The 24,250-nt window shown below is 36.5% G+C and overlaps 1 protein-coding gene across 1 annotated transcript in view; it reads left to right on the top strand.

Moving 5' to 3' along the window:
- SPATA16 (spermatogenesis associated 16) overlaps positions 1 to 24,250 on the top strand; it is a 203,743-nt gene that overhangs the window by 129,429 nt on the left and 50,064 nt on the right. The window contains exon 5 of the mRNA XM_012731859.1: positions 15,785 to 15,932. Coding sequence (XP_012587313.1) covers positions 15,785 to 15,932 — 148 coding nt within the window. The remainder of the gene's footprint in view (positions 1 to 15,784; positions 15,933 to 24,250) is intronic.

The following is a 24,250-nucleotide window of genomic DNA, read 5'->3' as shown; positions in this document are numbered from 1 at the left end:
ATTTAGTGACTATGTATTAGCTATTGCACTATCTGAACAAAATAAAAATCTATATGTACCAAGAAAAACAGCTGGTACTTCAATAAGACACCCCCTTTTTTCATCTCTTTCTTATCAATACTATCAAAGTTCATGTGTGTTGAGTTTTGGTTTAACATGAAATGCAAACCAATAAATTTGAAAATATTTTTGAAATAGTTGCTTTGTGTGCATTTTAAAAAGTCAGTGCTTACATAATTACATAAATATCTGTGTGTGTGTGTGTTTTAAATTCACAATTGTAGACTATTTTTGCACTTTAGTTAAGTTTGGATTCATCAGCATATTTAGAAAAAGTTGCAGAATTCCAAGAGTCTTGTTTCATTGATTTCTATGCTTGTCTCCTCACAAGTCCTAAAGTTCTTAGCTATTAGTTTCATTCAAATGTGATGATCAAGGATGCAACAAACTAATGGGCTTTTCTGTTCTGACCAGAGAATAATGTAGAATAACTTAACGCTGACACAAATTGATGCCTCATATTAATAATGAAGAATATTTTCTCTCCTGCTCTTTGTTTTTCTTCTTGATATTGTAAAACCATGCCAATAGTACTGATTTTCATAATAAAATTTATGCAATCTCAACCTCAGAATAAAAACAAAATCTTCTATATAAAATTACAGTAAAAATAAGTTTAAGGAATTTGACTTATTTTTATTATTTTTAACAAAATACCTACATAGTCTGGAGAAGAAAAATGTGTTCTCTCTGAAGATTTGCTTCCATGTGAAAATGTTTCCACATAAAGGAACAAAATAGCTATACCATATGAGCATTTATCTTAATGGTCTATATTTATGGTCTCTTTATTCACTTGGCCCTTCCATGCAGAAAGTTTATAAAATATTTTGGCAAGGAGTGTCTGAAAGCAGCCCAACCCTTAAACTATTTAAAATAGATACTTTTAAAAGACTAAGACCACTCACCTAACAACATTTCCCTTAGCAATTGGCATATAATGTGCTTAAATTCCTACCAGTTGGCACTGAGTGTTTAGTCAAGCACATGTCATAGGAAAAAAGGAATTTTATCTGGAAGTGTTTAATCTGCATTGGTGATCCCTGAACACACTTATAGGAATTCATTGATTTGACACTTATTAGTCCTTTTGGACACATGAAAGCAGAATCCTAAAGGAATAAAGGGAAAGGTAAGCTCTGATGAGGAAAGGTGATAGAATGTTCTGGAATATGGGAAGCATAAGCTGAACAGAAGACTGTATAGAGGAAATGGATATTTTGGCTTAACTGTGTAAAGTCAAGAAAGCAGGCAACATTCTGCACCTTAAATAATAAGTGGGCTGATTTAGTTATTGAATGATATAAACTGGTCATGGCTTGACTCAGCTAGGCTTAATTAGCTCCAGCCAGCAGAGAGGTCAACATATGACCTACATGTTTCTCATCCTCTTTTGACTTGATATCTATTCTTATATAAAAATGCAGAATTTTTATAAAACAAAACCATGCAAGCACATGTCAAGCCTCTGTTTATACCATGCTTGTTAACATTCTATTAGCCATAGCAAGCCAGGAGGTTAAACCCAAGGACAAAAAGATTCTTCTGTCCACTGAAAAGCCATGACAAAGGTGCAGATATAACACCGCAACAGATAGGAGAGTATGTGAGACCATCAATTCAATCTGCCACAAGTATTTCAGTTTCTGCTGTTGAGGGATGAGGAAGTTAACCTAGGTCAGTGGTTCTCAGACTCCGTTATAGTGACCAGCTACATCAGAGTCACTTGGGAAAACATTTAAGGTATTAGAATCCTAGAGTGAGGTAAAATCTTGAAAACTATTTGTCTGCTGTCACACAACTAGATAACTCTGCTACACAACCTTGCACTATAAGATATCTAGGACCACTTTCTAGTTTTTAAGTTAATGACTAACTTAACATAGAGTTTATGCAGGGTTCACACAGTGCAAAGGTAGAGTGTCAGGTGACCCGCATAGGTGATACTACTTGACAGTGCAGTGGCTACAATCCATCAGACTCTGGGTCTCCCCTGAACCTGCACACCCTGAAGAGGACCTTCAGTAAATTGGGCCACCTCTGCTTCCCAATTTTAAATAAATTTTATTGAAGTAACATGACGTTACTGCATAAGTTTCAGATCTGCATCACTATAAATCAACATCTGTACATAGTACATTAAGTTCACCACTAGAAGTCAAATTATTAAAGGTTGACAGCAGCTTTCCAGTCTCATTATGATGTAAGTCAGGTTTTCCTGCCCACCTTCCATCGCCAAAGCAAACTCCTTATCTGCTTCAGCATCTTTTCTGCATTCAATGTTACATCTAGACAACAGTGGGCACTGCAATATTTCTTAATCACTTGCCCACGAAGAGAATTGTCTATTAAAGAAGACAATATTAAAGTTCTCATTGTATAAATTCTCATAAGTTTCAATTAGAATACAGGCTAAAGAGGAAGTGTCCAAATTGAGATGAGAAGTAGAGAGCTTTCTTTCCTGGGTCTAGGGAAAAAAAAAAAAAAGATAAATGTAGAAATGAATTTCTCATCTAATTATTCATTCCTGTTTATATATTCTTTAATGATATGTTTCCATGGTTACCAGCGTTGTTAAATGCTGCCTGTGTTTCATTTTGCTTTGATGCTATTTGAGGTAGTATGCCAGGAGGAGAGGTTCACTTTTATATGAAAGATATAATTGAGGCATGTGTTTGATCCAAGGTTGAGTGTTCCCATGAAGGAGATAGTCACCGTGACATTATTTTTTTGTTTGTATAGTTTTGTGTAGTTCTCTTGCTGATGTTCTGTAAGTGTCCCAAGCATTAAGAAGAAAAAAGGGATGAAAGAAAGGAGGAAGGGAAGGACAGCGTGCAAAGAGGGATGAGAAAGGAACCTGGACTATATGCATATTAAGCTCATATCTATATTTTGGTACTACTACATATATTTTGATGACATTGATTTGTGTAGGCTGTTAGGTGAGGTTGCTTGATTTCTGTCCCAACTCTTTTTTCTCTCACATTATCTCACCACCCTTAACCCCACATGTACATGATCCAAAGTCTTCTTTCAGGAATAGCTGAATATGTGACTACTTCACATTGGTGTGAGTTTCAATTAGTGTATTACAGAAGCCCTAACTCTCACAAAGAAAGGGCTTTGTCTCCAGCTAAAACATTACCAGGCATCCAAGCTCATATATGCTGGGGGTGGTATCTCAAAACAAGCCCTGTAGCGGGAACATGCTTCACATGTACATCAACCCTCTACTGCAAATTAATGATTCACACTTGTTAGAAAATAGTGGCAATTTCAGGTAAGAAAATTAATCCTAGCTATTTCTTAAAAATAATTACTTTTTACTCAAAAGTATCATCTCTACATAAGTATTTCTGTTAATGTATGTGCATACATATATATTAACACATATGTATCACATTTCAGTATACAAGTAGGTTATACATATGTGTGTCATTTATATAATTAAAGTATACATAGATGTAGAGAGAGATGACTATGGATTGAGACTATAGACAGATATAGACTAATATTTTAATACTTATATTTACTATTATATATTTTTTAATGTTTTTTATTTGATTTTGCAGTAATATCAGTAGGTGGTAGAGGAAACCCATACCATTTTAATAGAGTGAGTTTCTCCTTTTCTTTTTTTCCCTCTGAAAAAGACTATTTAGGTTTCTGACATTTCTTCAGAGAGGAAAAAAGGAACCTCTAAGTTTCTTTTCATTTTCTCTCATTTGAGAAAGGTATAGGTTTTAGAAATTTAAGCAATTTGGACCTTCTTTTATTTTAACAGATATAGGTAGGACTATTTGATTCCCCAAAGTTCTGTGGCTCTCTGCTAGTTTACTATGAAGTTATTTTGTTTACATAAAAGCTTTTCCTTTCAGTTTAAATGTGCAAACATGTTGATTTTATCTTGGTTTTTGCATCTGAACAGCAAAAATTGTTATGAACCAAACCAAATTTATAGGGTTTTATGATTCTGTTTTATATTTCCCATAGATTTTTATGGGTTATTGATTTACTAGCTGGCAGAAAAATTGAGGTCACAATTTTTTTTTAGCATTTGGAGATGTGAAATAACTATTCCATGAAATCATAAAAATTTTTAAGCTGTGTTCACCCAGGTGTAAGATAATCTGTAAAGTGCAAGGCTTTTAATTTTTTATTTATATTCAACCTTTCCTTTTGATGATATGCCATGCCAATTAAAAACAAATTCCTCTCTTGAATCCATATGATTGTGCTATATTCACTAATTTTTAAATACTACCTACTCTATGTTGAGTAGTTCCTGGTTGACTAATTTTGATAATCTCCTCTGTGCCAAATAATGAGAACTTGGCATTTAAAATATCAGCCTTTAACATGTGGCATGATTTAGTTTTTCTCAAGATCATAAAGTAACTGTTAAGCTAATCTATTTTTATCCAAAAAAGCACAGAAGGGGTGTAGTAAATACTAAACAAGAAGTCAACAATCCAAGAGGTATAATAACCTCCAAAAAACCTTGGAAGGAATATTTTGTACCTAAACCTAAAGGGATGAAAAATGTCATCATTATTATGGCAAACATCATTTTCTTCATTCTTCACCAGATGGGTTAGTTTGCTTTGTTTAAGACAAAACTCAGTAATAGCGCTGGAGACTGGATACAGGTAACTTAGAAGTATAACTGGGTATGTCTCCTTTAGATGGCACTTTTTTTCAGTTCCTATATATTACCAACAGTTGAAGCTTTTTAAATAGATGGTAAATAGGTAGGTAGGGTGGTAGGTAGGCAGGTAGATAGAATTTATCACCTTTCTCATTGATGCAGTTATCCCCTTTCTGAAATATCTTAATTATGGGAACTCACTTTGAAGAGGACATTTGCCCTATACCTATTCCTGCAATATTCTAAAATTTGGAGTCCTCTGGGAGAAGCCATAGCCTGGAGATTAATTATAAGGAAACAACAGAAATAAAAAGAAAAAGCAAAGGTTTGGCTGCTAGGAAAAGCTGAAACTTGAGAGGGAAAAACAAATAAGAGGCAAAAAGAACACCCAAGCCAGATTTGAGTAATAAGTGCTAACACTATAAAGACCCTTTTCTATATGGCATGGCAGTTCCTTTTACTGGACTCAGATAAACTGTCATCCCTGCACGCATGCCCATGGCCAGGCCATGGAGCTAGTAGGGAGATTTCCAAGATAAACAGCACCCTGGTTGGAAGGCTCTATCAGAACTTCCTCCTGCTAAGCATTCCACTCTGCCCTCTGAAGATTTAAGCAAGAACCTCTCAAGTATTTTCTGGACGGAGCTATAGTCCTTAGTTAGGAATCAGCATAACATAAATGATTCCCAGCACAGGGCTTTGACTGAGACAGAACTAACTTGAATCCCAGCTTTGTCTGTGTGTGTGTGCACATGTGCGCACACACATGCATGTAGCATGCCAGAGGTAGCATGTAAACTACAATATAGTGTAGATCTAAAGACAGAGCTACCTTATCTGTAAAATGTGAAAATGATGCTGGGCTTTAGCAAATAAACAAAATAAGCTAACACTTCATGAGCACTCATTCAATTAATAAATGAATGTAATAGATGTATCAGTGAATTAAACAAGGCCTACATTGGCAGAGTACAAAAACAGATTGCAGCATAAGCTTTGTCTCTAAATTAAATATCCTCAGATTCTTTCAACCGTTTCTCCAATGCATTCTTTTCCAAGGGCATCCCTGACTTTTCCACTATCATCTTGCATAGTAACCAGAGAGAGAAAATCAAGGCTTAATGAAAAAAGTCAGTACGAACATAGGAACCAGGTCACCAGGTTCTTGCCCCAACCCTGAGTTAATTAGCTGTGTGCTCCTACGTGCCACTCTCAATCTGAAGCCATCAGTCTGGAAATACAATTACTCAATAAAATACATTTAAAAAAAAAAAGAAACATACTTTAAAAAAATAAGACAACATACTGTTAAAGGGAAGGAATACTTGCTTTCACACACTAAAGATTGAACATGAAATGACAAGATGCACCATGACAAATAGAGTCCCAAACTGTGATGACATTTACCACTGAACACAGTGGCTAACGCTCATTAATAATATCCTGTTGTGCTTATGAAATAATTACAGGTAATATAGTTATTTATTCCTGTGATACTTTTTGGTGATTCATTTCAAGTCACAGAGAATAAAGACTCTGTGGCATCCCAAAGGGTCTAGAAGCTGCTGAAACCCACACTTGTAACTCTGAGATTCTATCAGCTGGTGTTTCTCTAATATGGAAAAAATAAAATTATTCAGTGTCACTAGAATGAGAACTCACTTTAAATTCTATATATCAATTATATGTGTGTTGCCATTAACTAAGCTAGACCCACCCAAACACATTATTATTTAAATTCCCTTATCCAGAAGCCTTTCATTTAGTTTTTGTAAATGCTGCTCTTTGAAACAGAAATGCTAATTGATTCCTAAATCTAAAGAATGGCTAGTGGGCAAAACAGTCTTCTTTGTTGCCAGTAGGTGTGAAAAATGAATATTGTTTTATGTAAACATTGTTGTTGCAAAGAAATTGACTTGGTTTTGGGGTTTGATGTGATCCATTGGTTCTCTGTTAAAGTTAGAATCAAATTCTTGTCTCTGGAGACAGGGAATAAGATGATCATGGAAGAAGAAAAAGAAAAGTAATATTTGATCTCATATATCTATCTACAATCTAATGGGGAGGATGAAAAGTTACTTAGTATAAGACATTAGATTAAGAAAGTTTCATTTTCACTGTACTTCCATCTCTAATTCTGTGACCTCAGATTAGTCAACAGAATTTACCAAGCATCCTTGATTATAATGTTGAGTGATTTTACATGCTGTCTTAGATCCTTTGTCATTCTTTAATTATTTGCTGAAAAAAAAGACATGGCAATAAATGATTTTTAAAAATACAGTTTTTATGGGCCCTCCCTAGTGGCCTAATGGTCTAAAGTGCAGCACTATGAAGCTAGCTGCAGCCACTGCAGCACAAACTCAATCTCCTGCCCCAGAGGTGATCCACATGGTGTGGCAGACCTCTCCTGACCTGCCTGCTGCTCCCTCAGCAGTGTACCTTGTCAGTCTGCCTGTTCTACTTCCCATTCTGTCTCTGGTGAATCCTCTCACCACCTATGCACCTCTGGCCTATACCCCAATTCTGTGTGCATAACGAATAAATCTTCTAAAAAAATACACTGTTTACAATTTATATAAATCAAATTATTATAGTACAGCTGCAAATCAACATAATGTATATAAAGTTACATGCTAACCTAAAGCAGGATGAATTTTAAGCATTACATGAAGTTATTTAGCTTATGGAAGCATCATTTATAATCAAAATCTTATATCATTAGAATGGATGACAGTGTGTATACACCCCCCACACACAGTTTTAAGTACATTTTAAACAATTAAATAGAATTTAAAGCATATTGATTATGACCTTTTAAACAGGATAGGTTGTACAAAATAAAGAACTCAAATAGTATAGAAATGTGCCCACTTTGATGCAACCTAATGATATAACCATTGGTCATCTCCAGATAGAGCAAATAAAAATTTAAATATCTTGGTTTATACTCTTGGAAAATCCTTAAACTTTTCTATTACCAGGCTAAAAGATATAATGCCAAATATGCCCTTATGTTAGAAAATACAGAAGTTATAGTGAAAGTGGTTTAATAAAAGAAATCCCATAAATCTAGGGCAATATTTTAGCATTAAAATGTTAATCATCAAGGCAGGGACAAACAATCAATTATTACACATTTCATTCTGACATAGTATTATATTAATAAAAGCAATATTAAAATCTCAATCTATTACATAAACGACACCATGAGTAAGTTTATAGGGAAGTCTTAAGGTAAAATATTTAAGAAAATCTGCTCCTTAAGGTAATTCTAAATTTCAAGAAAATTGAAATCTTTCAAATTAAATTCATGTATATTTAATGAAATTAAATTTGAAAACTAATGCTCACAAAACCTTGTTTTTTCATTTTCTAGAAAATTCTAGTCATCATTCAAAATTGCATAATTATTAATGCAATAACAAAGAGTCCTACTAGCCATTAAAGATTAAAGGTTCACATCTTTATTATTTATAGCTGGCAAGTATAGCACTGCTTTCCTCGATATAATAATGTTAACTCTGAAACTAAAAAATACAAGCATACTATTCATTCGCTCCAATACTTACCATTATAAATCCTATGCACATTATAAGAAATGGGATATATCATGGCATTTACCACACTGCCAAATAAGAGGGGATTTTTTTTTCTCTTAAAACACCATATTTTCTTTTACTTTCTTTTGTAATACGTAGACTTATTACATAAAAATGAATTATCAGCGATTACCAGTTTCACTTATGTGTGAGGGTACACTAACTCTTGCAACAAACTACTCCAAAATTTCAGGAACTTAAAATAATAAAAGTTGATTTCTCATGCACAATGCCCTCCTAAGGGAGTGTTTTGTTTGGTTTCCTCCAATATGCAACATGAGAACTGACACACCCTCCGTAGCAAAGTGGCATCTTCCTCCATGTCCTTATGCAGCACATCGGGAAAGAAAATAAAGGATCATAACATGTTGGTTTTCTGGACCAGGCCTATTAAAGTATATGTGGCCCTCCCTGGTGGCACAGCAGGTTAAAGCACTGCACTAAGAAGCTAAAGCCACTTCAGCATGAGTTTGATTCCTGCCTGCCCCCCGAGGTGACCACATGGCATGGCAGACCTCTCCTGACCCTCCTGTTGCTCCCCTTAGCAGTGTACTTCGTTGATCTGCCCATTCTGCTCCTCACTCTGTCTCTGGTGAATCCTCTCACCCTCCGCATCTCTGGCCTATACCCGAGTTCTGTATGAATAAATAAATAAATCTTAAAAAGAAAAAAAGTATGTGCCTGCCTCCCTTTCATTGACTCACACTCAGCCACATGGTGTACTTACCTGCAAAGTAGTCTAGAAATGCCTAGCCATATGTCCAGGATATTGCTCCACATCAAATAATGCACACATACCTATACACATGTCCTAAAATTCATATATACTGTAAAACTAAATACTTTAGAATTAGCATTAAAATGTTAATCATCAAGGCAGGGACAAACAATCAAACAAATCAATTATGTATATATACAAATATATGGTTTAACCCCAGGGTTTACCCTCCTGCTTAAAAACAGTCTATATATATATATATATATATATATATCTTTAACTCTGGGTTTAAACCATAATGTTCAAAACAGAAAATGAAGAATATTATTTGAGACCCTAACTCTAAATTCTGTAAAACTGAAAAGTTGTTCATCATTAGAAAAGACCTGTAAGTATCTCCAAGCCTTAGTGAAGTAGGCTGGAAAATTCTGAAGGTTTGTTCCCCACCTAATCTTACAAAAGAGTAATTTATTGTAATTAGGGTCAAAACTAATACTGAGAGCACTAAAAGAATTATTTGAGAGCACTAAAAGAATTATTTGATAATAATCTATAATAACAATCACACTTCCTAATTAAGAGTTTGAATTTGCTATATTGAAACACTATCATTTTTGATTTGTTCAAATCCTCCAATAAAAAAGTAGGAGACAAATTTACATAAGACTATCATCCTGAAAGTGTTTGAAGTTCATAGTTTTTACCAAATTTTTTCCTGGTCATTTGAGTGTTCATAAAATTTTACTCGGAGGAAGCGACCAGCTTGGGTCTAGAAGGAGGTGAATTTGCTTTTCCTTAGTCATCTGTTTCCTCTGCCCTGATGGCCTTTTCCTCTGAATGGAGCATTTCTCTCTTCCTGTCTTTCCCAATCTCTCTCTCGTTTTTCAAGTAACCCAGGTAATTTGGTCACTGAGGTTGGAAGCTACCTTTGCTTAGCAAAAGTAGAAGGAGAAATTCTTATAAGTTATACTTTTTGGAGGAAATAAACTGTCCGCAAGCACTCCTAGTTTATGCAAGCATAAACCTCAAAACTTTGGTAATGTGAGAATAACAGTTATTCGTAGGACTCACACATGTAAACAGACCTTAATTTCAGACCTTTTTTTAAAAAGATTTATTTATTTATGCATATAGAACTGGGTTACAGGCCAGAGGAGTGGTGGGTGAGAGGATTCACCAGAGACAGTGGGGAGCAGAACAGACAGATCCACAAAATACACTGTTGAGGGGAGCAGCGGGCGACACAGAAGTCTGCTGTGCCATGATGCTTGCTGATGGGGGGGTGAGGGTGAGGGGCTGGGATCAAAGAGGCACTGAAGCAGCTGTTGCCCAGCTTACAGTGCTGCACTTTAACTCATTGCACCTCCAGGGAGGGCCTCAGAGCTTCTTTTAGTGTAGCAGCAAAGGAAGCACAATTAACACCAGGAGGTAAGTATACATTTACTGATTGCTCTTCCCATTCTCTGTGTATATGCAACATTGATTGACATCAGAATAGCTCACATATTGAGAAAGAATGCCTTAATTGCAGAAATATTTTGACAAATGAAAAACAATCATTCGAAATCTACCTCCATTTTAAATATCAAACCAGATGCCTTGTGGCAGAAGCCCCTGGACAAGACCAGCTTCTTCCCACCGTCTAAATGGCAGGTTGTTCAGGTTTTGTTGATGGTTGTTCCCCTTCCCACTACTGACTTGTCCCTTTCCTTCCCCCACACTCCCCAGCCCCCGACCCCCCCCCTTATTTAGAGGGGGCTGGGCAGATGATCCCCAAGGGGAGGACAGCAGCAGTAGCAGTTTGGGGCCCTATTGTTTTAAAAGCAGTGGTGATGGCAGTTCTGGCCCCTGCTGGAGCTTGCTGCTTGCAAACAGTCCTTTTCTCAGCACGAGCCACCTCTGATTGTCTGAGTCCCTAGGGATCCAGTGGCAGAAACCAGGGTCTCCTGCGGGGGCCCAGAGCTATGACTCAGGCTGCAGGACAGCTACCTAGAGGCCCTCCTCACGACTAGTCAGGTTTGGGTACCTGAACTTCCACCCTCTCCAGTACCAGGCCCATAAGACACTCTTCTTGTGGTCAGTGCAGTGGCATCAGGGGTCCACTACTAGGTGTCCTCCTGAAGCTCAGGCTGCCAGCAGAAGCCTGAAGTGGTGGTGGGCAGCAGTGGCTGGACACCAGGCATGCATTCCCACTGCAGCCTCAGAGGAAAGGTTGCCCAGTGCAGCAGCAAGCTCCAGCAGAAGCAACAGCAAGCTCAGTGCTCTGGATTCAGTGTTACAGGGAAGATCATAAGGTCCTGCTGGGCCTGCTCCAGCGCTGTGGCTCCTGGAAGCTGTAGGTAGTCGAATCCCAGAGTCCCAAGCAAGTGAAGCTCACGCTGCAGCAGGTGGGACCAGAGTTCCAGTGCTGCTATAATGCCCCGCACCATTTATGTTATTAGACCCAGACCTCCTGCAGGGGTGGTGGGTGCAGAGTATCTTTGGTCTCACTAAGGTTGACTGTGGCTGTGACTCCTTGGAAACTACTAATCCATGTGTCTGCATTGAGCTCAAAGCAAGTCAAATCTGTGCAGTCACCAAAGCTTTCCCTTTAATATTGTACTGTGGCTCAGCTGTGAGCTAAATGAGCCACTCAGGTCAAGTCCAGCTCATTAGTATAATTCAGATGGAAAATAAGATTGAGTTGATTGGTGCTAATGAAAGCCGTTTAGTCACTTAGAGTTGAAAATGGTCCAATCAGGCTTGCAGGGTGGGAAACCCTGAAATAACAGGATAACAAGGCAGGTTCCCACTTGAGGTGTTCTGTTCTTGGCCTCCAAAGAAAGAGGAAGGTCAGGAACTGACTTCCAAAGAAAGAAGAGAAGCTATATCCTCACAGAGAACTGGCCGCTTCACCTGCCTTTGGCCCTGCCTTGAACAGTGCCTGAAAGGAGCACCATAGGCTTCTGGTTAGTGTAAGTCAACAACTCAAAAAGAGATGCTAACACTAGTGTGCTTGATACCCGTGCTGGAGACCAGTGGTGACCAGCACTAAGTGGCCCGTGTTGTCCAGCACAGTTGACAGGTCACCTTTGAGAGCTGTCTACAACTTCTGACCATCTGGCACTTCCTCTTGGTGCTGTTACTGCCTTTGCTGTCCAGCTGAGCATTCACTGCTGTGGGCTGCTCACTGTCATCTCAGTGGCTGCATCTGTGAGCACCTCCAGCTGTCAACGTCAGTTAGATCCTGGCCCACTGCTGGCCGATGTGCCATGAACTCCAGGCCCCAGTGCCATTTTGATCGAATAGCCTTTTGTTTGGGACTTCTAGAAACTCTGAACACTCTCTGGAGTGAGACAGTGGCCACTTGAGGCCTTAGAAAATCTTTGTTTCTCTTGTTTGTTGAAAAAACACCATTGCTGCTGTTTCCTGTGTGTGAGTGGTTTTGCAGTTGAGCACATAAGTGAGGACCCATATGAGGTAACCTGTCCTCTGTCTTGCAACTGCCCTTTGATCCTCTTTTGCATGACAATAGCCTGTTTCAAGTATAGCTTACTTTTGATAAGTTGCAATTCCTCATCTTCCTCCATTTACTTCCAAAATCAAGGAAAATCTTTGATGAAAAAAAGGGCAAGCTGACATGTCTATTTTTTTATTTTAATATAAATGATTACTACAAAAGGTCTTAGTCTTTAAAAATACCTAAGTATAACTTTTCAGTTTGTATACCTTAGACTCTTCATGAAAGACAATACCAACTCTACATTGCAAATTATGTATGAATAGTTGTAATTATATATTTTTGCCTTCCTTCTCCAGAGCAATGAGATATGGTATAAAAGCCTCAAGATAGTCTGTCTTGAGAAAAAAAATACTAGCACACTAAAATGTAGTAAGGATCTAGTGCAAGGATATCTATATTCTTATTTCTACTTATACTACATGTTTCTACTTGGAACTACAATATTTTCCTTTGAGAAACTGTCTCCATAGAAAATTAAATTCTTAATATTATATGTGCATCTTCTCACTGCCCACTTCTTACCCATCTTCAGATTGGAGGGAAGAAGCTACAATAGAACACTGCTTGTACTGATTCTGAAAGAGAAGACAGTCTGCTCTCAGCCCCTGGCCTCTTGAGTGGACAGCCCTGTGGGAGACTGTGCACACTTGCCTGGGGCATCATACTAAGAGTACAGAGCTGTAAACTAGCAGATCAAGCTACCACAGGGAAAAAAACACACACACTTCTTCCACTTGCAAAAATGCCAGTTTTAGGCTCTTGGGCACAAGTCTTACCATCCCTGCTGTGAGATGGCTTAGCAAAGCTACCCTGCCAGCAGTCTTTTAAGCTGCCAGCAGTTGGAAAAGAAATGAGATGGAGAGAGTGTTTTCTTCCATCCTGGCTTTACTGAGATACAGTTAATGTCTTTCTGGAAGCAAACTAAAGGATCAAATACTTTCACGGCTTTTTTTTGAATCCAGAGTTTAAAGCAAAGTACTATTCCTGAACTTATTCAGAGGGACCATAAGGAAAGTTATTTAGGTGTTAGAAACTGTTATGGGCTAAATCATGTCACCCCAAAATTCACATTCTAAAATTTTAGCCCTATTGTTCAGATTGTGGTTGTATATTCAAGTAGGGTCATTAAAGAGTTTATTAAGTTCAAATGAAGTCTTTAAATAAGCCTTAATCCAATATGATTTGTATCCTTATAAAATGAGATTACGATACAGACTCACACAGAGGGGAAAACTTGTGAATACACAGAAAAAGCTACAAGACCATCTACAACAAAGAGAAGAGGCCTGAGGAAAAAATCAGCTCTGCAGACAATTTCTTCTTGGACTTCTGGAGTTTGGAACTGGATGACAATAAATTTTTGCCTTAGTAAATTAACACAGGAACTAACAGTATGCAAAAAGCATAAAGTCAGGTCATGACTTTAGACCTGAGGTCAACAATAGTTTCCATCTTCAGCACATCACTCCACACACAGCTAGTGACTTTCTTCATCTGGACAAGCCATCCCAGGAGTAGCTACAGCAGGTAACATACATAACCACCAAGTGGAAGAAGTTGTCTCCCCTTTCAATAAAAAGGATCTACTTTTCTGCTGAAGGACCAGAACCTAATGCCTAAAAACCTCATTTGGGTTTTTTTTTTTTTTAAAGATTTATTCATTTTTGTATACAGAACTGGGGTACAGGCCAGAGGTGCAGGGCTGGTGAGAGGATTCACCAGAGACAGAGTGGGGGGCAGAAAAGGCCAACTGATGAAGTACACTGCTGAGGGGAGCAGCGGGCAGGTCAGGCAATGTCTGTGGTACCATGTGGCTCACCTTCCAGGCTGGGATCAAACTTATGCTGAAGTGGCTTTAGCTTCTTAGTGCTGTGCTTTAACCCACTGCGCCACCAGAGAGGACCCTCATTTGAGTTTTTAACTCACATCTGCTTCCACAGTCTTCAGTTTTCAGTGTTGACGCCCAGGCCTGCACTCAGAGTCTGGTGCTGTAATCTAAGTCTTTGGCCCCTTTCCGGTTCCCTAAACCTGGAAAGTTCTGTAATTCAGTCACTCAGGAACCTGTCAAATTTACCTCACAACAAATTCAAAATATAAGGTGGAAAATTTAAATAACTTTCTAATGCAAATCTCAAAAGAAAAATAAAAAAGAACACTTTGCATACAGAAACTTGGGAAAGCTACTCTTTTACAGACAACATAGAAAGCCAAGGAAGTCATTTGAAGCCACAGAGAAAATGTGTAGGCAATGAACAAGTTAAATTAGACATTTCAATTGAAAAGCAGTTCTTTATTGCTTTTTTTGTATCAATAAGAAACTTGTTTACAAAATAGTATGTCAGTATACATTTCTCTTTGTTAAATGTTCTTTCCTTTCTTGGAAAGTTCAAATGTATTATTGTTTCTTGTTGGTTGATAGAACTCTCAGTTATCAGAGAAAAATTTTATTCCTTAAAGAAATATGGCCTTTTATAATATGCTTTCATGCTATTTCGAGAATGTGATAACTCATAGACACTTGCACTTTTTATTCAGTTTTCAATGCTCATTAGAGAGAAAAGTTGTAGGAAGGGAATACATTTCTTTTAAAACTTCACATAACTTTCTTTTTGGTATGTTACAAATAGTAATGGACCTAGTTAAAACAGGAAGCTCCAGTGACGGCAGGACTTTTTCAAAAATGAAACATGAGCAAAGAGGACTAAAAGGAATTCTTAAATAGCCAAAGCCATCTTGCATGGCTCCTGTGATCTGGGGAGAGGAGAAGTGTTGCTGGGAGGTGGTGAGAAATATTTTTCTTTTTCCAGAAGGCTTTCTCAGGTACTAGAAGAAGGAAAAAATGTAGTTTGTCTAGTATGTCAGGTTATTTAAAGAAAACACTTAACTCTAGATATTTCAATTAGTTTTTTAAAGTACAAATTGCTCATCAATGTCTGTTTGTAAGGTAATTATGTTACACTGAAGAATCTGATTTTTAAGACAAGTGAAAAAATGACACTTCAAAAATCAATTTTTATTTTTATCTTAAAACAAGCTCAGTTTAAAAGTGCCTATTTACAAACTTTCTTTATTTAATTGGTTTTCTTGATATGAAATAATATTTCTAGAACTATTAAAATTTCACTCATGAATATTTGAGACAAAAATACATTATGCACTACAGTATATACATCCATAAAGGTAATTATATCTTTACATTCTTAAAAAGTCATGTATTACTATTGATGCTAAATGACTTGTTTGCTTCCTCTCAGGCCATGATTGAAGAAGCCATCACCAGAGCAGAATCATTTTCAGTTATGTACACACCCTTTGCAACAAAAATCAGAGCCGATAAAATAGAAAAAGTCAAAGAAGTTTTCACAAAAACTCATCCTGCATATGCGGAGTACATCTACACAGGTGAGATGAAATATCTTCTCTTTTCCATTATCTTCTGTTTTCATAAAATAAATATGAATCTTTTCTGGTTTATTTGATTATTGTTGGCTTTAGATGGATATTGTTTTAATATAATGAGTTAAATGAGTGAGTTAAAATACTTTAAAATAATGGGAAGTTATTTTAATAATGACTTAAGGATTTTATGTAGGGCTTGTTCTCCAGTTCTAGCTCAATATTCCTTGTGTCTTCATATTTCTATAATGTAAGAGGAAAGATTAAGACTAGAAACTCTAAGAATTAAAAATAAAGACATCACACTTGCCTGTATCCTTTATTAATAAACTGTGTGATGATAGCATTTTCCTGAAGATGGATTTTTTTTATCTGATGCCTGCTATTTCTATTTTCCTCCCTCCATCTATCTCACCCCTCAAATCTTTCTCTTAGTTCTTGGGTCGCTGGTATCCAAATGAGATATGGAGATTCAAATGTACATAGGGAATACAACTCTGATATTATCCTTTCTTCCTCTTTTCATCTTTGAAACCAGTTGCTTCTACTTATTTGAATATTTTTTACTCTCTATTATGGGCCAAGTATATTCTGAATTAAGGCAAGGATTTTCCAGTCCTAAATTTAGAGCCTCTTATCAATGACCACCATGTTAAGCAAAATCTCTAAATGCACACATCTAATATCACATCTTTGTGGTGAGACCCCTTTCTTTTTTTTTTTATCATATTGGTTTATAATATACTCCATTAATGATCAATTCTAAGATAGTCAGCATTACACATCCAAAATTCTTGTTATTCTCAAGGTAAGATGATCCTCATTAAAAATAAGAAAGTAACTATCAGAAGAAACAATTAGCTTTCTCAAAGGTGCACAACAAATCAGTGACAGTTGACCTTGGCTTTGGGCCCATGTCCTTCTTATCCTTGAATTCCACTATTTCTCTGTAATAGGAGCAGAGGTGTGACAGAACATTAAATTTTGGGCCTAGGAAGTCTTTATATTTCCCCACAATGACTCAAGCTCTTCAGAGAAAAAGTATTAAATAAATCTAACAAGTGATGACTGAATAGTGAACCCTCAAGAAATAATAAGAATTTGAGGGCAGAGAAAGGAAAAATAAGAAAGTACAATGAAGGCCACTTTGAGGCTGATTTATTTACTTTGAGCATTTCAGAAGTAAATAGATAAAAATGTTTCTGACAGCCCTCCCTGGTGGCACAGCAGGTTAAAGCACAGCACTAAGAAGCTAAAGCCACTTCAGCATGAGTTTGATCCCAGCCTGTCCTGGAGGTGACCACATGGCGTGGCAGACCTCTCCTGGCCCGCCCGCTGCTCCCCTCGGTAGATTATTTCCTTGATCTGCCTGTTCTGCCACCCACTGTCTTGGTAGAAGCCTCTCACCCCACCCCACATCTCTGGCCTGTACCCCAATTCTGTCTGCATAAATAAATCCTTTTTAAAAATGTTTCTGAGCTCATCTTTTTGCTCATTGCTATGTTATTATTATATTATCATTATTTTAGGATTTTTGGAGGGAGGTGATAACAGCACACAAACATCATGTGTCTAATGTGAAGGGAAAAGAATCAAATTTCACTATTTCCATTTCTATGCTCGGATTCATTGGTAATTAAGAGGTACTCATTGAGGAGATCACAAGTTAGCTCATTCTTCTATTGGTAAAATGAATTTAGCTATTTTTAAACTACTTGAAGAAGAAGCCATGAAGATTAATTAATACTTAGGAAGCACTATTGCCACTGAGTTTAAAAACAATAATAACATAATGAGCCAGATTCATGTCTCATGTAACTCCATCAAACCTGTTATCAAGATGAATTATGATCTGTTGGCAAAACGGTTCATGCTAAAGGATCTTATACTTTGAAAATAAAGATAATTATAAGTTGCTAATGATTATTTCTAGTATTTTATAATTAATAATTGCTGGTATATGACAGTGTTAGAGAAGCAAGAAAGGGAAGACATGGTTCCTGGAGAGAAAAGGAGAGGAAAAGAAGATAATCTAGTATTTTTAATTTTATTTGATTAGTTCTTTGCCCTGTGGAATCTGTACTTTGATCTAACAAGTCTATCACACTGATGACTTGACTTTACTGTTGCAAATAGCTGAAGGTTCTTTCTCAGTCATTACTGGAAGATGGTGAAACCACTCTTATTAACTATTTGTGTACAGTTTTTAGTGTTATAGTTTCTTCCCTTCCACCCCCCACCACTACCCCCAAGCAATTCAAAGATGAATGAAGTAAAAAGCATAGGAAGAGAAAAGGCCAGACATTATATTTAGTTTCTAAATATCTCTCACAGGAGATACAGAATTGGAACAAGCATCAGTAGCTAAGTCCATAGATAGTGAGTCACACAGAGCACCTAAAAGAGTAGCTACCTTATTTTGTCAGCATTTCCCAAAACCAGTATTCTCCTTTTAGCATTGTAGATAGAATTTAAGAAGGTTTATCTGCCAAAAATGTATTGAGTTACTTATTACAATAGTTCATGCAACAGCAGGTGCAACCATACAATTATATGGCACTTGTTTGTAAAAATGGACTCTTTTTTTGGCAATGTGTGTGTGTGTGTGTATGTGTATACATATATATACTATAAGACCTATATAGTAATATATAGAGCTAGGTTAGTATAGTATAGTGTTAGTATTAGTATATGTATAAAGCCCTATATAGTATATATAGACCTAGATATAGAAGAATACTCTGTGTGTGTGTGTGTGTGTGTGTATGTGTATGCTCACAGTTAAAAATGTATTCTGGGGCCCTCCCTGGTGGGGCAGTGGGTTAAAGCACAGCACTAAGAAGCTAAAGCCACTTCAGCATGAGTTTGATCCCCACCCCGGAGGTGACCCACATGGTGTGGCAGACCTCTCCTGACCCGCCCATTGCTCCCCTCAGCAGTGTATTTCAGTAGATCTTCCTGTTCTGCTCCCCACTCTGTCTCTGGTGAATCCTTTCACCCCACCACACCTCTGGCCTGTACCCCAGCTTTGTAAGCATAAATAAATAAATCTTTTTAAAAAATGTATTCTGTCTTACCTCCAGAGACTCAGTAACCACCTAAACATTTCTTAAATTTAGTTTTTCTTGAGTAACAATAAAAAATTCACCCCTTCCCCTTTCTGGAGGGGTTTCTTTTCCCCTGGTCTCATTTCAAATTTCATAGAGTTCAACTGACCCATCAACTAAAGGGGTTTTGAACACGTGAAGGCTGGGTCCTCTTGTGAACCCTGGCAGCACTGCTGACCGTATGGTTAGTGCAACTTGAGATCAGCTCTGTTGCCTTGAACAGAATCTAGTGGATTAATTAATGCAACACATTGGGTCACCAAAGAGACTTAGATTGGTTCCCCAGGCTGCCTCTTTGTGTAAATGTTTCCTTATACATACACCAACCACTTCACCACACAAATTGGCCCAATCTTTTTGCTAAGTTTCCTCTCTTGGCTACTATTTTGGCTTGTGATCCCCTTAACCTGCTGAGTCTTATTCTAGAAAATCTGGATACTAGAAGTAGTTGGCCCTCTCTCCAACTTGCTATGTTATGCTGTCATTTTCCCTTCTCCATATTCCATGCTCCCGAACCCCAAAATCCTCAAACTAAGAAGATAATGATATAGATATAGGTGGGTTACATCTATTTATTTTTCATCTAATATATCTTGAACACATATATTCCAGACATTATTTTAGTGCTAGAGACCTGGTCATAAGAAAGGATTTGGCTCTTGTAAATTATACTTCAGTGTAAATGTTGAACCATTTTTTTTCCTCCCTCCTAAAGAATATTTTCAATTACAGTTTAAGCGCTCACTGAGCGGTGGAAGACTAGTTCTAATTAAAAGAATGATGGAGGAGAAAACAGACAAGGGAGCAATTTGGAAATAGAAGTTTTTGCACTGAAGGTGGCCACTGGAAGTGGCTAGTTTTTTGTTTTTTTTTTTTTTTTTTTTTTAACCAACTTAATTTCGTCTCCCCTCAGGCATATAACTAGAATACAATCCCAGATTCCTTTATAGTTAGGTGAGGCTCTGTGACTGAGTCATGGCCAGTGGAATGTGAACAGAAATTATTTACATCACTCTCAAGCCTGCTGCATAAAGCCACACCATGTGCAGATGCTGACTGAGGAGTTCATGGAACTCCATAAGCCACCACACAGGAAGCTTGAAATCCTGAATGACCATGTGAAGAGCACCTACTGAGTACCCACAAGAACAAAAAACAAAATTCTCTTGGTTTAGATCACTGATACTTGAGGGGATTTTTTGTTGTTAAATCAGGTAGTCTTACTCTAGTATATTGAACTATTTTACATTATAACAATACAAAGAAAGCATCTTCTTACCCTTATCAGCAGTGAACACAATAAATTATGCTAACTCACAAATAAATAAAAACTCCTTATGCCATCAACTCTGTCCTCAAAAATAATCATTTTGTACACATTCTCTTGTACCCCACACTCATAATTCCTTCCCTGGGTAACTACAGGTGGGTGTCCTTACACACTTACCCACATTTCAGAAGAGATTGTGATGCCCAGTAGAAGATAGAATACAATTATGTAGTTTTATTGCAACAGTAGAAATTCAGGGCCTAAGTACGAATTTCTAAATATAGGCCATCTAAATAAACAATCCACAGATGAAGGTCATAAAATCTGTACCTTGAAGATCTTGGATGAGGGGTCCACCTATCAAAGTATTGCTGGAGAAGTAGTTATTATCATTAAAACTTGGAGACTAACACATTTAATTCTCCCAGCAGGGGCTGGCTGACAAACCTCCAACTCAGAAACTCTGTCCAACTTCAGGTCACCTTCATCAAGACTCCATAGTATGGAGTTCATTACTCCTTGGTCATGTGACAGTGTATGAGCCCAGTGAATCTGGCAGAGATGATGGCAAAGCACAGGAAAATTATTCACGATAGAGAAGCACATTCTAGCCAGTGTCCAATCAAGAATCAGCCTTGTTAAGGATTTCCACACAAAAAACAGCTATAAAGGAAAACAGTACAAAAATAAATTCATTTAGGTCTAAATATTTTTAATTTTTTTAATTGAATGAACCAAATAAGTAGTGATGATCCAAAAAAAACCGTTCACCCATAGAGACAAGCACTAGGATATTATTACTTTTATAACTTCTACAAGATTGATGAAAGAAAGCTGAAATTCAAAACTGCTTGTGGGACAAATCAGGATTATACATGCTTAGAAATTTAATGTGCATTCTTTACTATTTGGGGGGATTTGGTAAAACCCACCAAAATCTTAAACTCATAATATAATAGAGTGGTATTGTACTATATTTCAAGGGGAAAAGATTACTGAATGTTTAACAATGTAGCTATCCATTTTTCTTGTTTAAGGAAAAATCTAGTTTGATTCATGAAGAGTAGTCAGGGTATATAAAACAAATAATAATTCACCAGCCCCAGAATTATTATGTTTGCATTTATAAAGATTTTGTTTGAGATTTTTATTCATATATTCCAGTGAAATAATGCAATTCTGTATAGTTCATATTCTTGCTTGGTTGTATTTTAATAATAATAAAGTAATTCAATAAGTATATCCTGTCTCCTCTTGATGACAATATCAAGATTTATTTGCTAAATAAATAAATATTCAGTAATGGATCTTTGCTTAGTAATGTTTAATAGAAAAGTTTTCCAGATCAGATATCAATTACTTTAACACTTAGGTTGATAGAGTCATATTTTGTCTTTCCAATGCAATTTAACTCCCAAGAGTAAATATGTATGTTCAGAAGAATAATATATTATCTTAAAATAGACCTTTAAAAATTGCTTTTCATTGAAATTTATAACCTTGCTCTTGTTCAGTCATTATTTACCCATAAAGATAAAACATTCTTGTGTTCTCTAAAACATGAAATTAAAATTCCTCATTTTACTCTTTCTTCTTTAAAATATTATAATTTTATCATGATCAAAAGTTTCCAAGATCAGAGAATTTTCTTTGTAACTATATTTCTTAAATGGAAAAAGGTGTAGAATTAAAGAGCCTACACCCTCAATATTTTTATGGAAGTATTACAACCAGTTGCTTATACAGATGATAAATCCCCTAATATTTGTATCACAGAATTCTGTTAGAAACAAAGAATTATTCCCAAGACAATATCTCTGTTCTTAAACTATTTAAATGTTGGTCTTCCCAGTGGAAATCATGGCACTGTTCTATCTAATCAAAGTAGACACTTCCCAATGAACAATTCTCTTATCTTTTGCAGTAGTAGGTTAGAGTTTGTTTGCCTCCACTCTCCATCACTTATTGTCTCTTACCTTCTATGATTGCATTCTCTTGACTTCCCTGGAACTGTAATGCATCCTACTGGTTGTTGTTTTTTTTTTTTTATGTGATGTCACTGAAGAAGGGCAGAGTTGTACTTAAGGAAATACCAGCTATAATCCAAAATAAGTGGAAGTAATATATTTCCACTGCAACTTCTCAAAAAGTCAGTGATTCAGGACATGTGGTGTGTTTGGAATGTGCAGCAGAGCAAATACGATCATAGATATGTTAACCATAAGGTTCAACATATAAGCACATGCACACACACATACACATATTCATAGCTTCCCTCACTATCTCCTTTCCCACTCATCTCCCAGATATACTCCTCAAATTTATCCCCTCCTGAATGGATCAATCAGGGTCAATCATGGTAGCCTATCGAGTTTTTCAAGTTCTTATACAGCAACAGTAACCCTAATCTGTATTTAAATGTTTCATAATTATTTCTAAGCAAATAGAGCTCATTTTAGGAAATATGAATATAGTGAAGTAAATACACATATGCTAAGACTTTATTTTTCCCGAAACACTTAAACTGTCTAGTTTATTACCATTAACCATTAGTCACTGCCATCTAATAAATCATGCAACTGAGCATTAAAATCCCTGAAGATTGAACTCCCAATCATACGATACAGTGTCTCTAGTTTATCAATTTTAATTTCTACAAGTCAGTTTTACATATAAGAGATTTGTCTTTAGTACTGTTTTTTTAAAGCTTTGTGTATTCAACATTTGAGTCTTGTTTATTATTTTTTTGAGTTGACATTGATTTATAATACTATGTGTGATTCAGAGATACAGGATCACACCTCTTTCTGTGTATGCCACCAGACCACACTGACCATAAAATCACCTTAGTCTTCTAGAATAATTCACACTTTACTTTCCACCTTCTCCTCCTACTTGACTTACAGTTAATCTGCACCAAGCGGGCTGGAGCATTATTGATAATTTTGTAGTCCACAGAAAAATTACAGCATTTCACACATGAAGTAGAGCCCATAAAGTCATTTGCATAATTTCTTTTTATTTTATTGACTCAAAAATATTTTATTATGAAATATTTATATATGTATAACATAAAATAAATACATGACTTAACTAATTATTAAAGAACAAGCACCAAATATAAAATCAATACACACAAAAGAGGCTGCTCTCTAAAGATCTTCAACTGACCCCTTCCAAATCCCAAAGTTCTCCCTAATCCCCACCAGTTAGCTACTGTCCTGTTAGCATATTCAATCCCTATTTTCTTTACAATGTTGTCATCTGTGATTCCTAAACTCGAGACTTTAATTTGCCTATTTTAAAATGTTTTAAATATTAAGATATTTATAACTCGGTGGAAGCATCTTGCCTTGGACTTTTGCTTTTGGGGAGCAACTCATGTTAAAACACACATTTTATATTTTGCGTCACTCAAGATCTTGAAATGTTAATTCTATCGTGTGTTATTTTGCCATCTCTGGGATATTTTGCTTGACACCAATAAATAATCTCATTTTCCCACACCAATTCATGTTCAGCAATTCAAATCAATTCTGACACCATCTACCTAGAGCTAGTGTCTGATTATTCAATTTTAAAATCTTTCTTCCACAGACTGTCCCCACTTCAGGTAGTAATGTCAAGAGTCAGGGAATCACTTCTATTTCTGACTACCCAAAGCTTGGGGGTTCCCACAAATCCTTTTTACAAGTTCAACAACTTTCTAGGCTCACAGAACTCAGAAAAATACTTCAACATTTGCTAGCTTAATATAAAGGAAAAAACCCAAGAACAGCAAATGTAAGGATATATACAGGAAGGTGTGGGGAGGGCACAAAGGGGAAGAGATGAGGAAGCCAAAGGTTCAGTATCTTAAGATATTTACCAACATGAAGTGCTCTGAACTAGATCATTTGGTAATTTAAAAAAAAAAAGATTTATTTGGCCCTCCCTGGTGGCGCGGC

The sequence above is a fragment of the Condylura cristata genome, unplaced genomic scaffold (assembly GCF_000260355.1).
Source record: "Condylura cristata isolate star-nosed mole 26May11 unplaced genomic scaffold, ConCri1.0 scaffold00003, whole genome shotgun sequence".
NCBI lineage: Eukaryota > Metazoa > Chordata > Mammalia > Eulipotyphla > Talpidae > Condylura > Condylura cristata.
The sequence above is the reverse complement of the archived record's forward strand: the minus strand, read 5'-3'. Positions and strand labels throughout refer to the sequence as shown.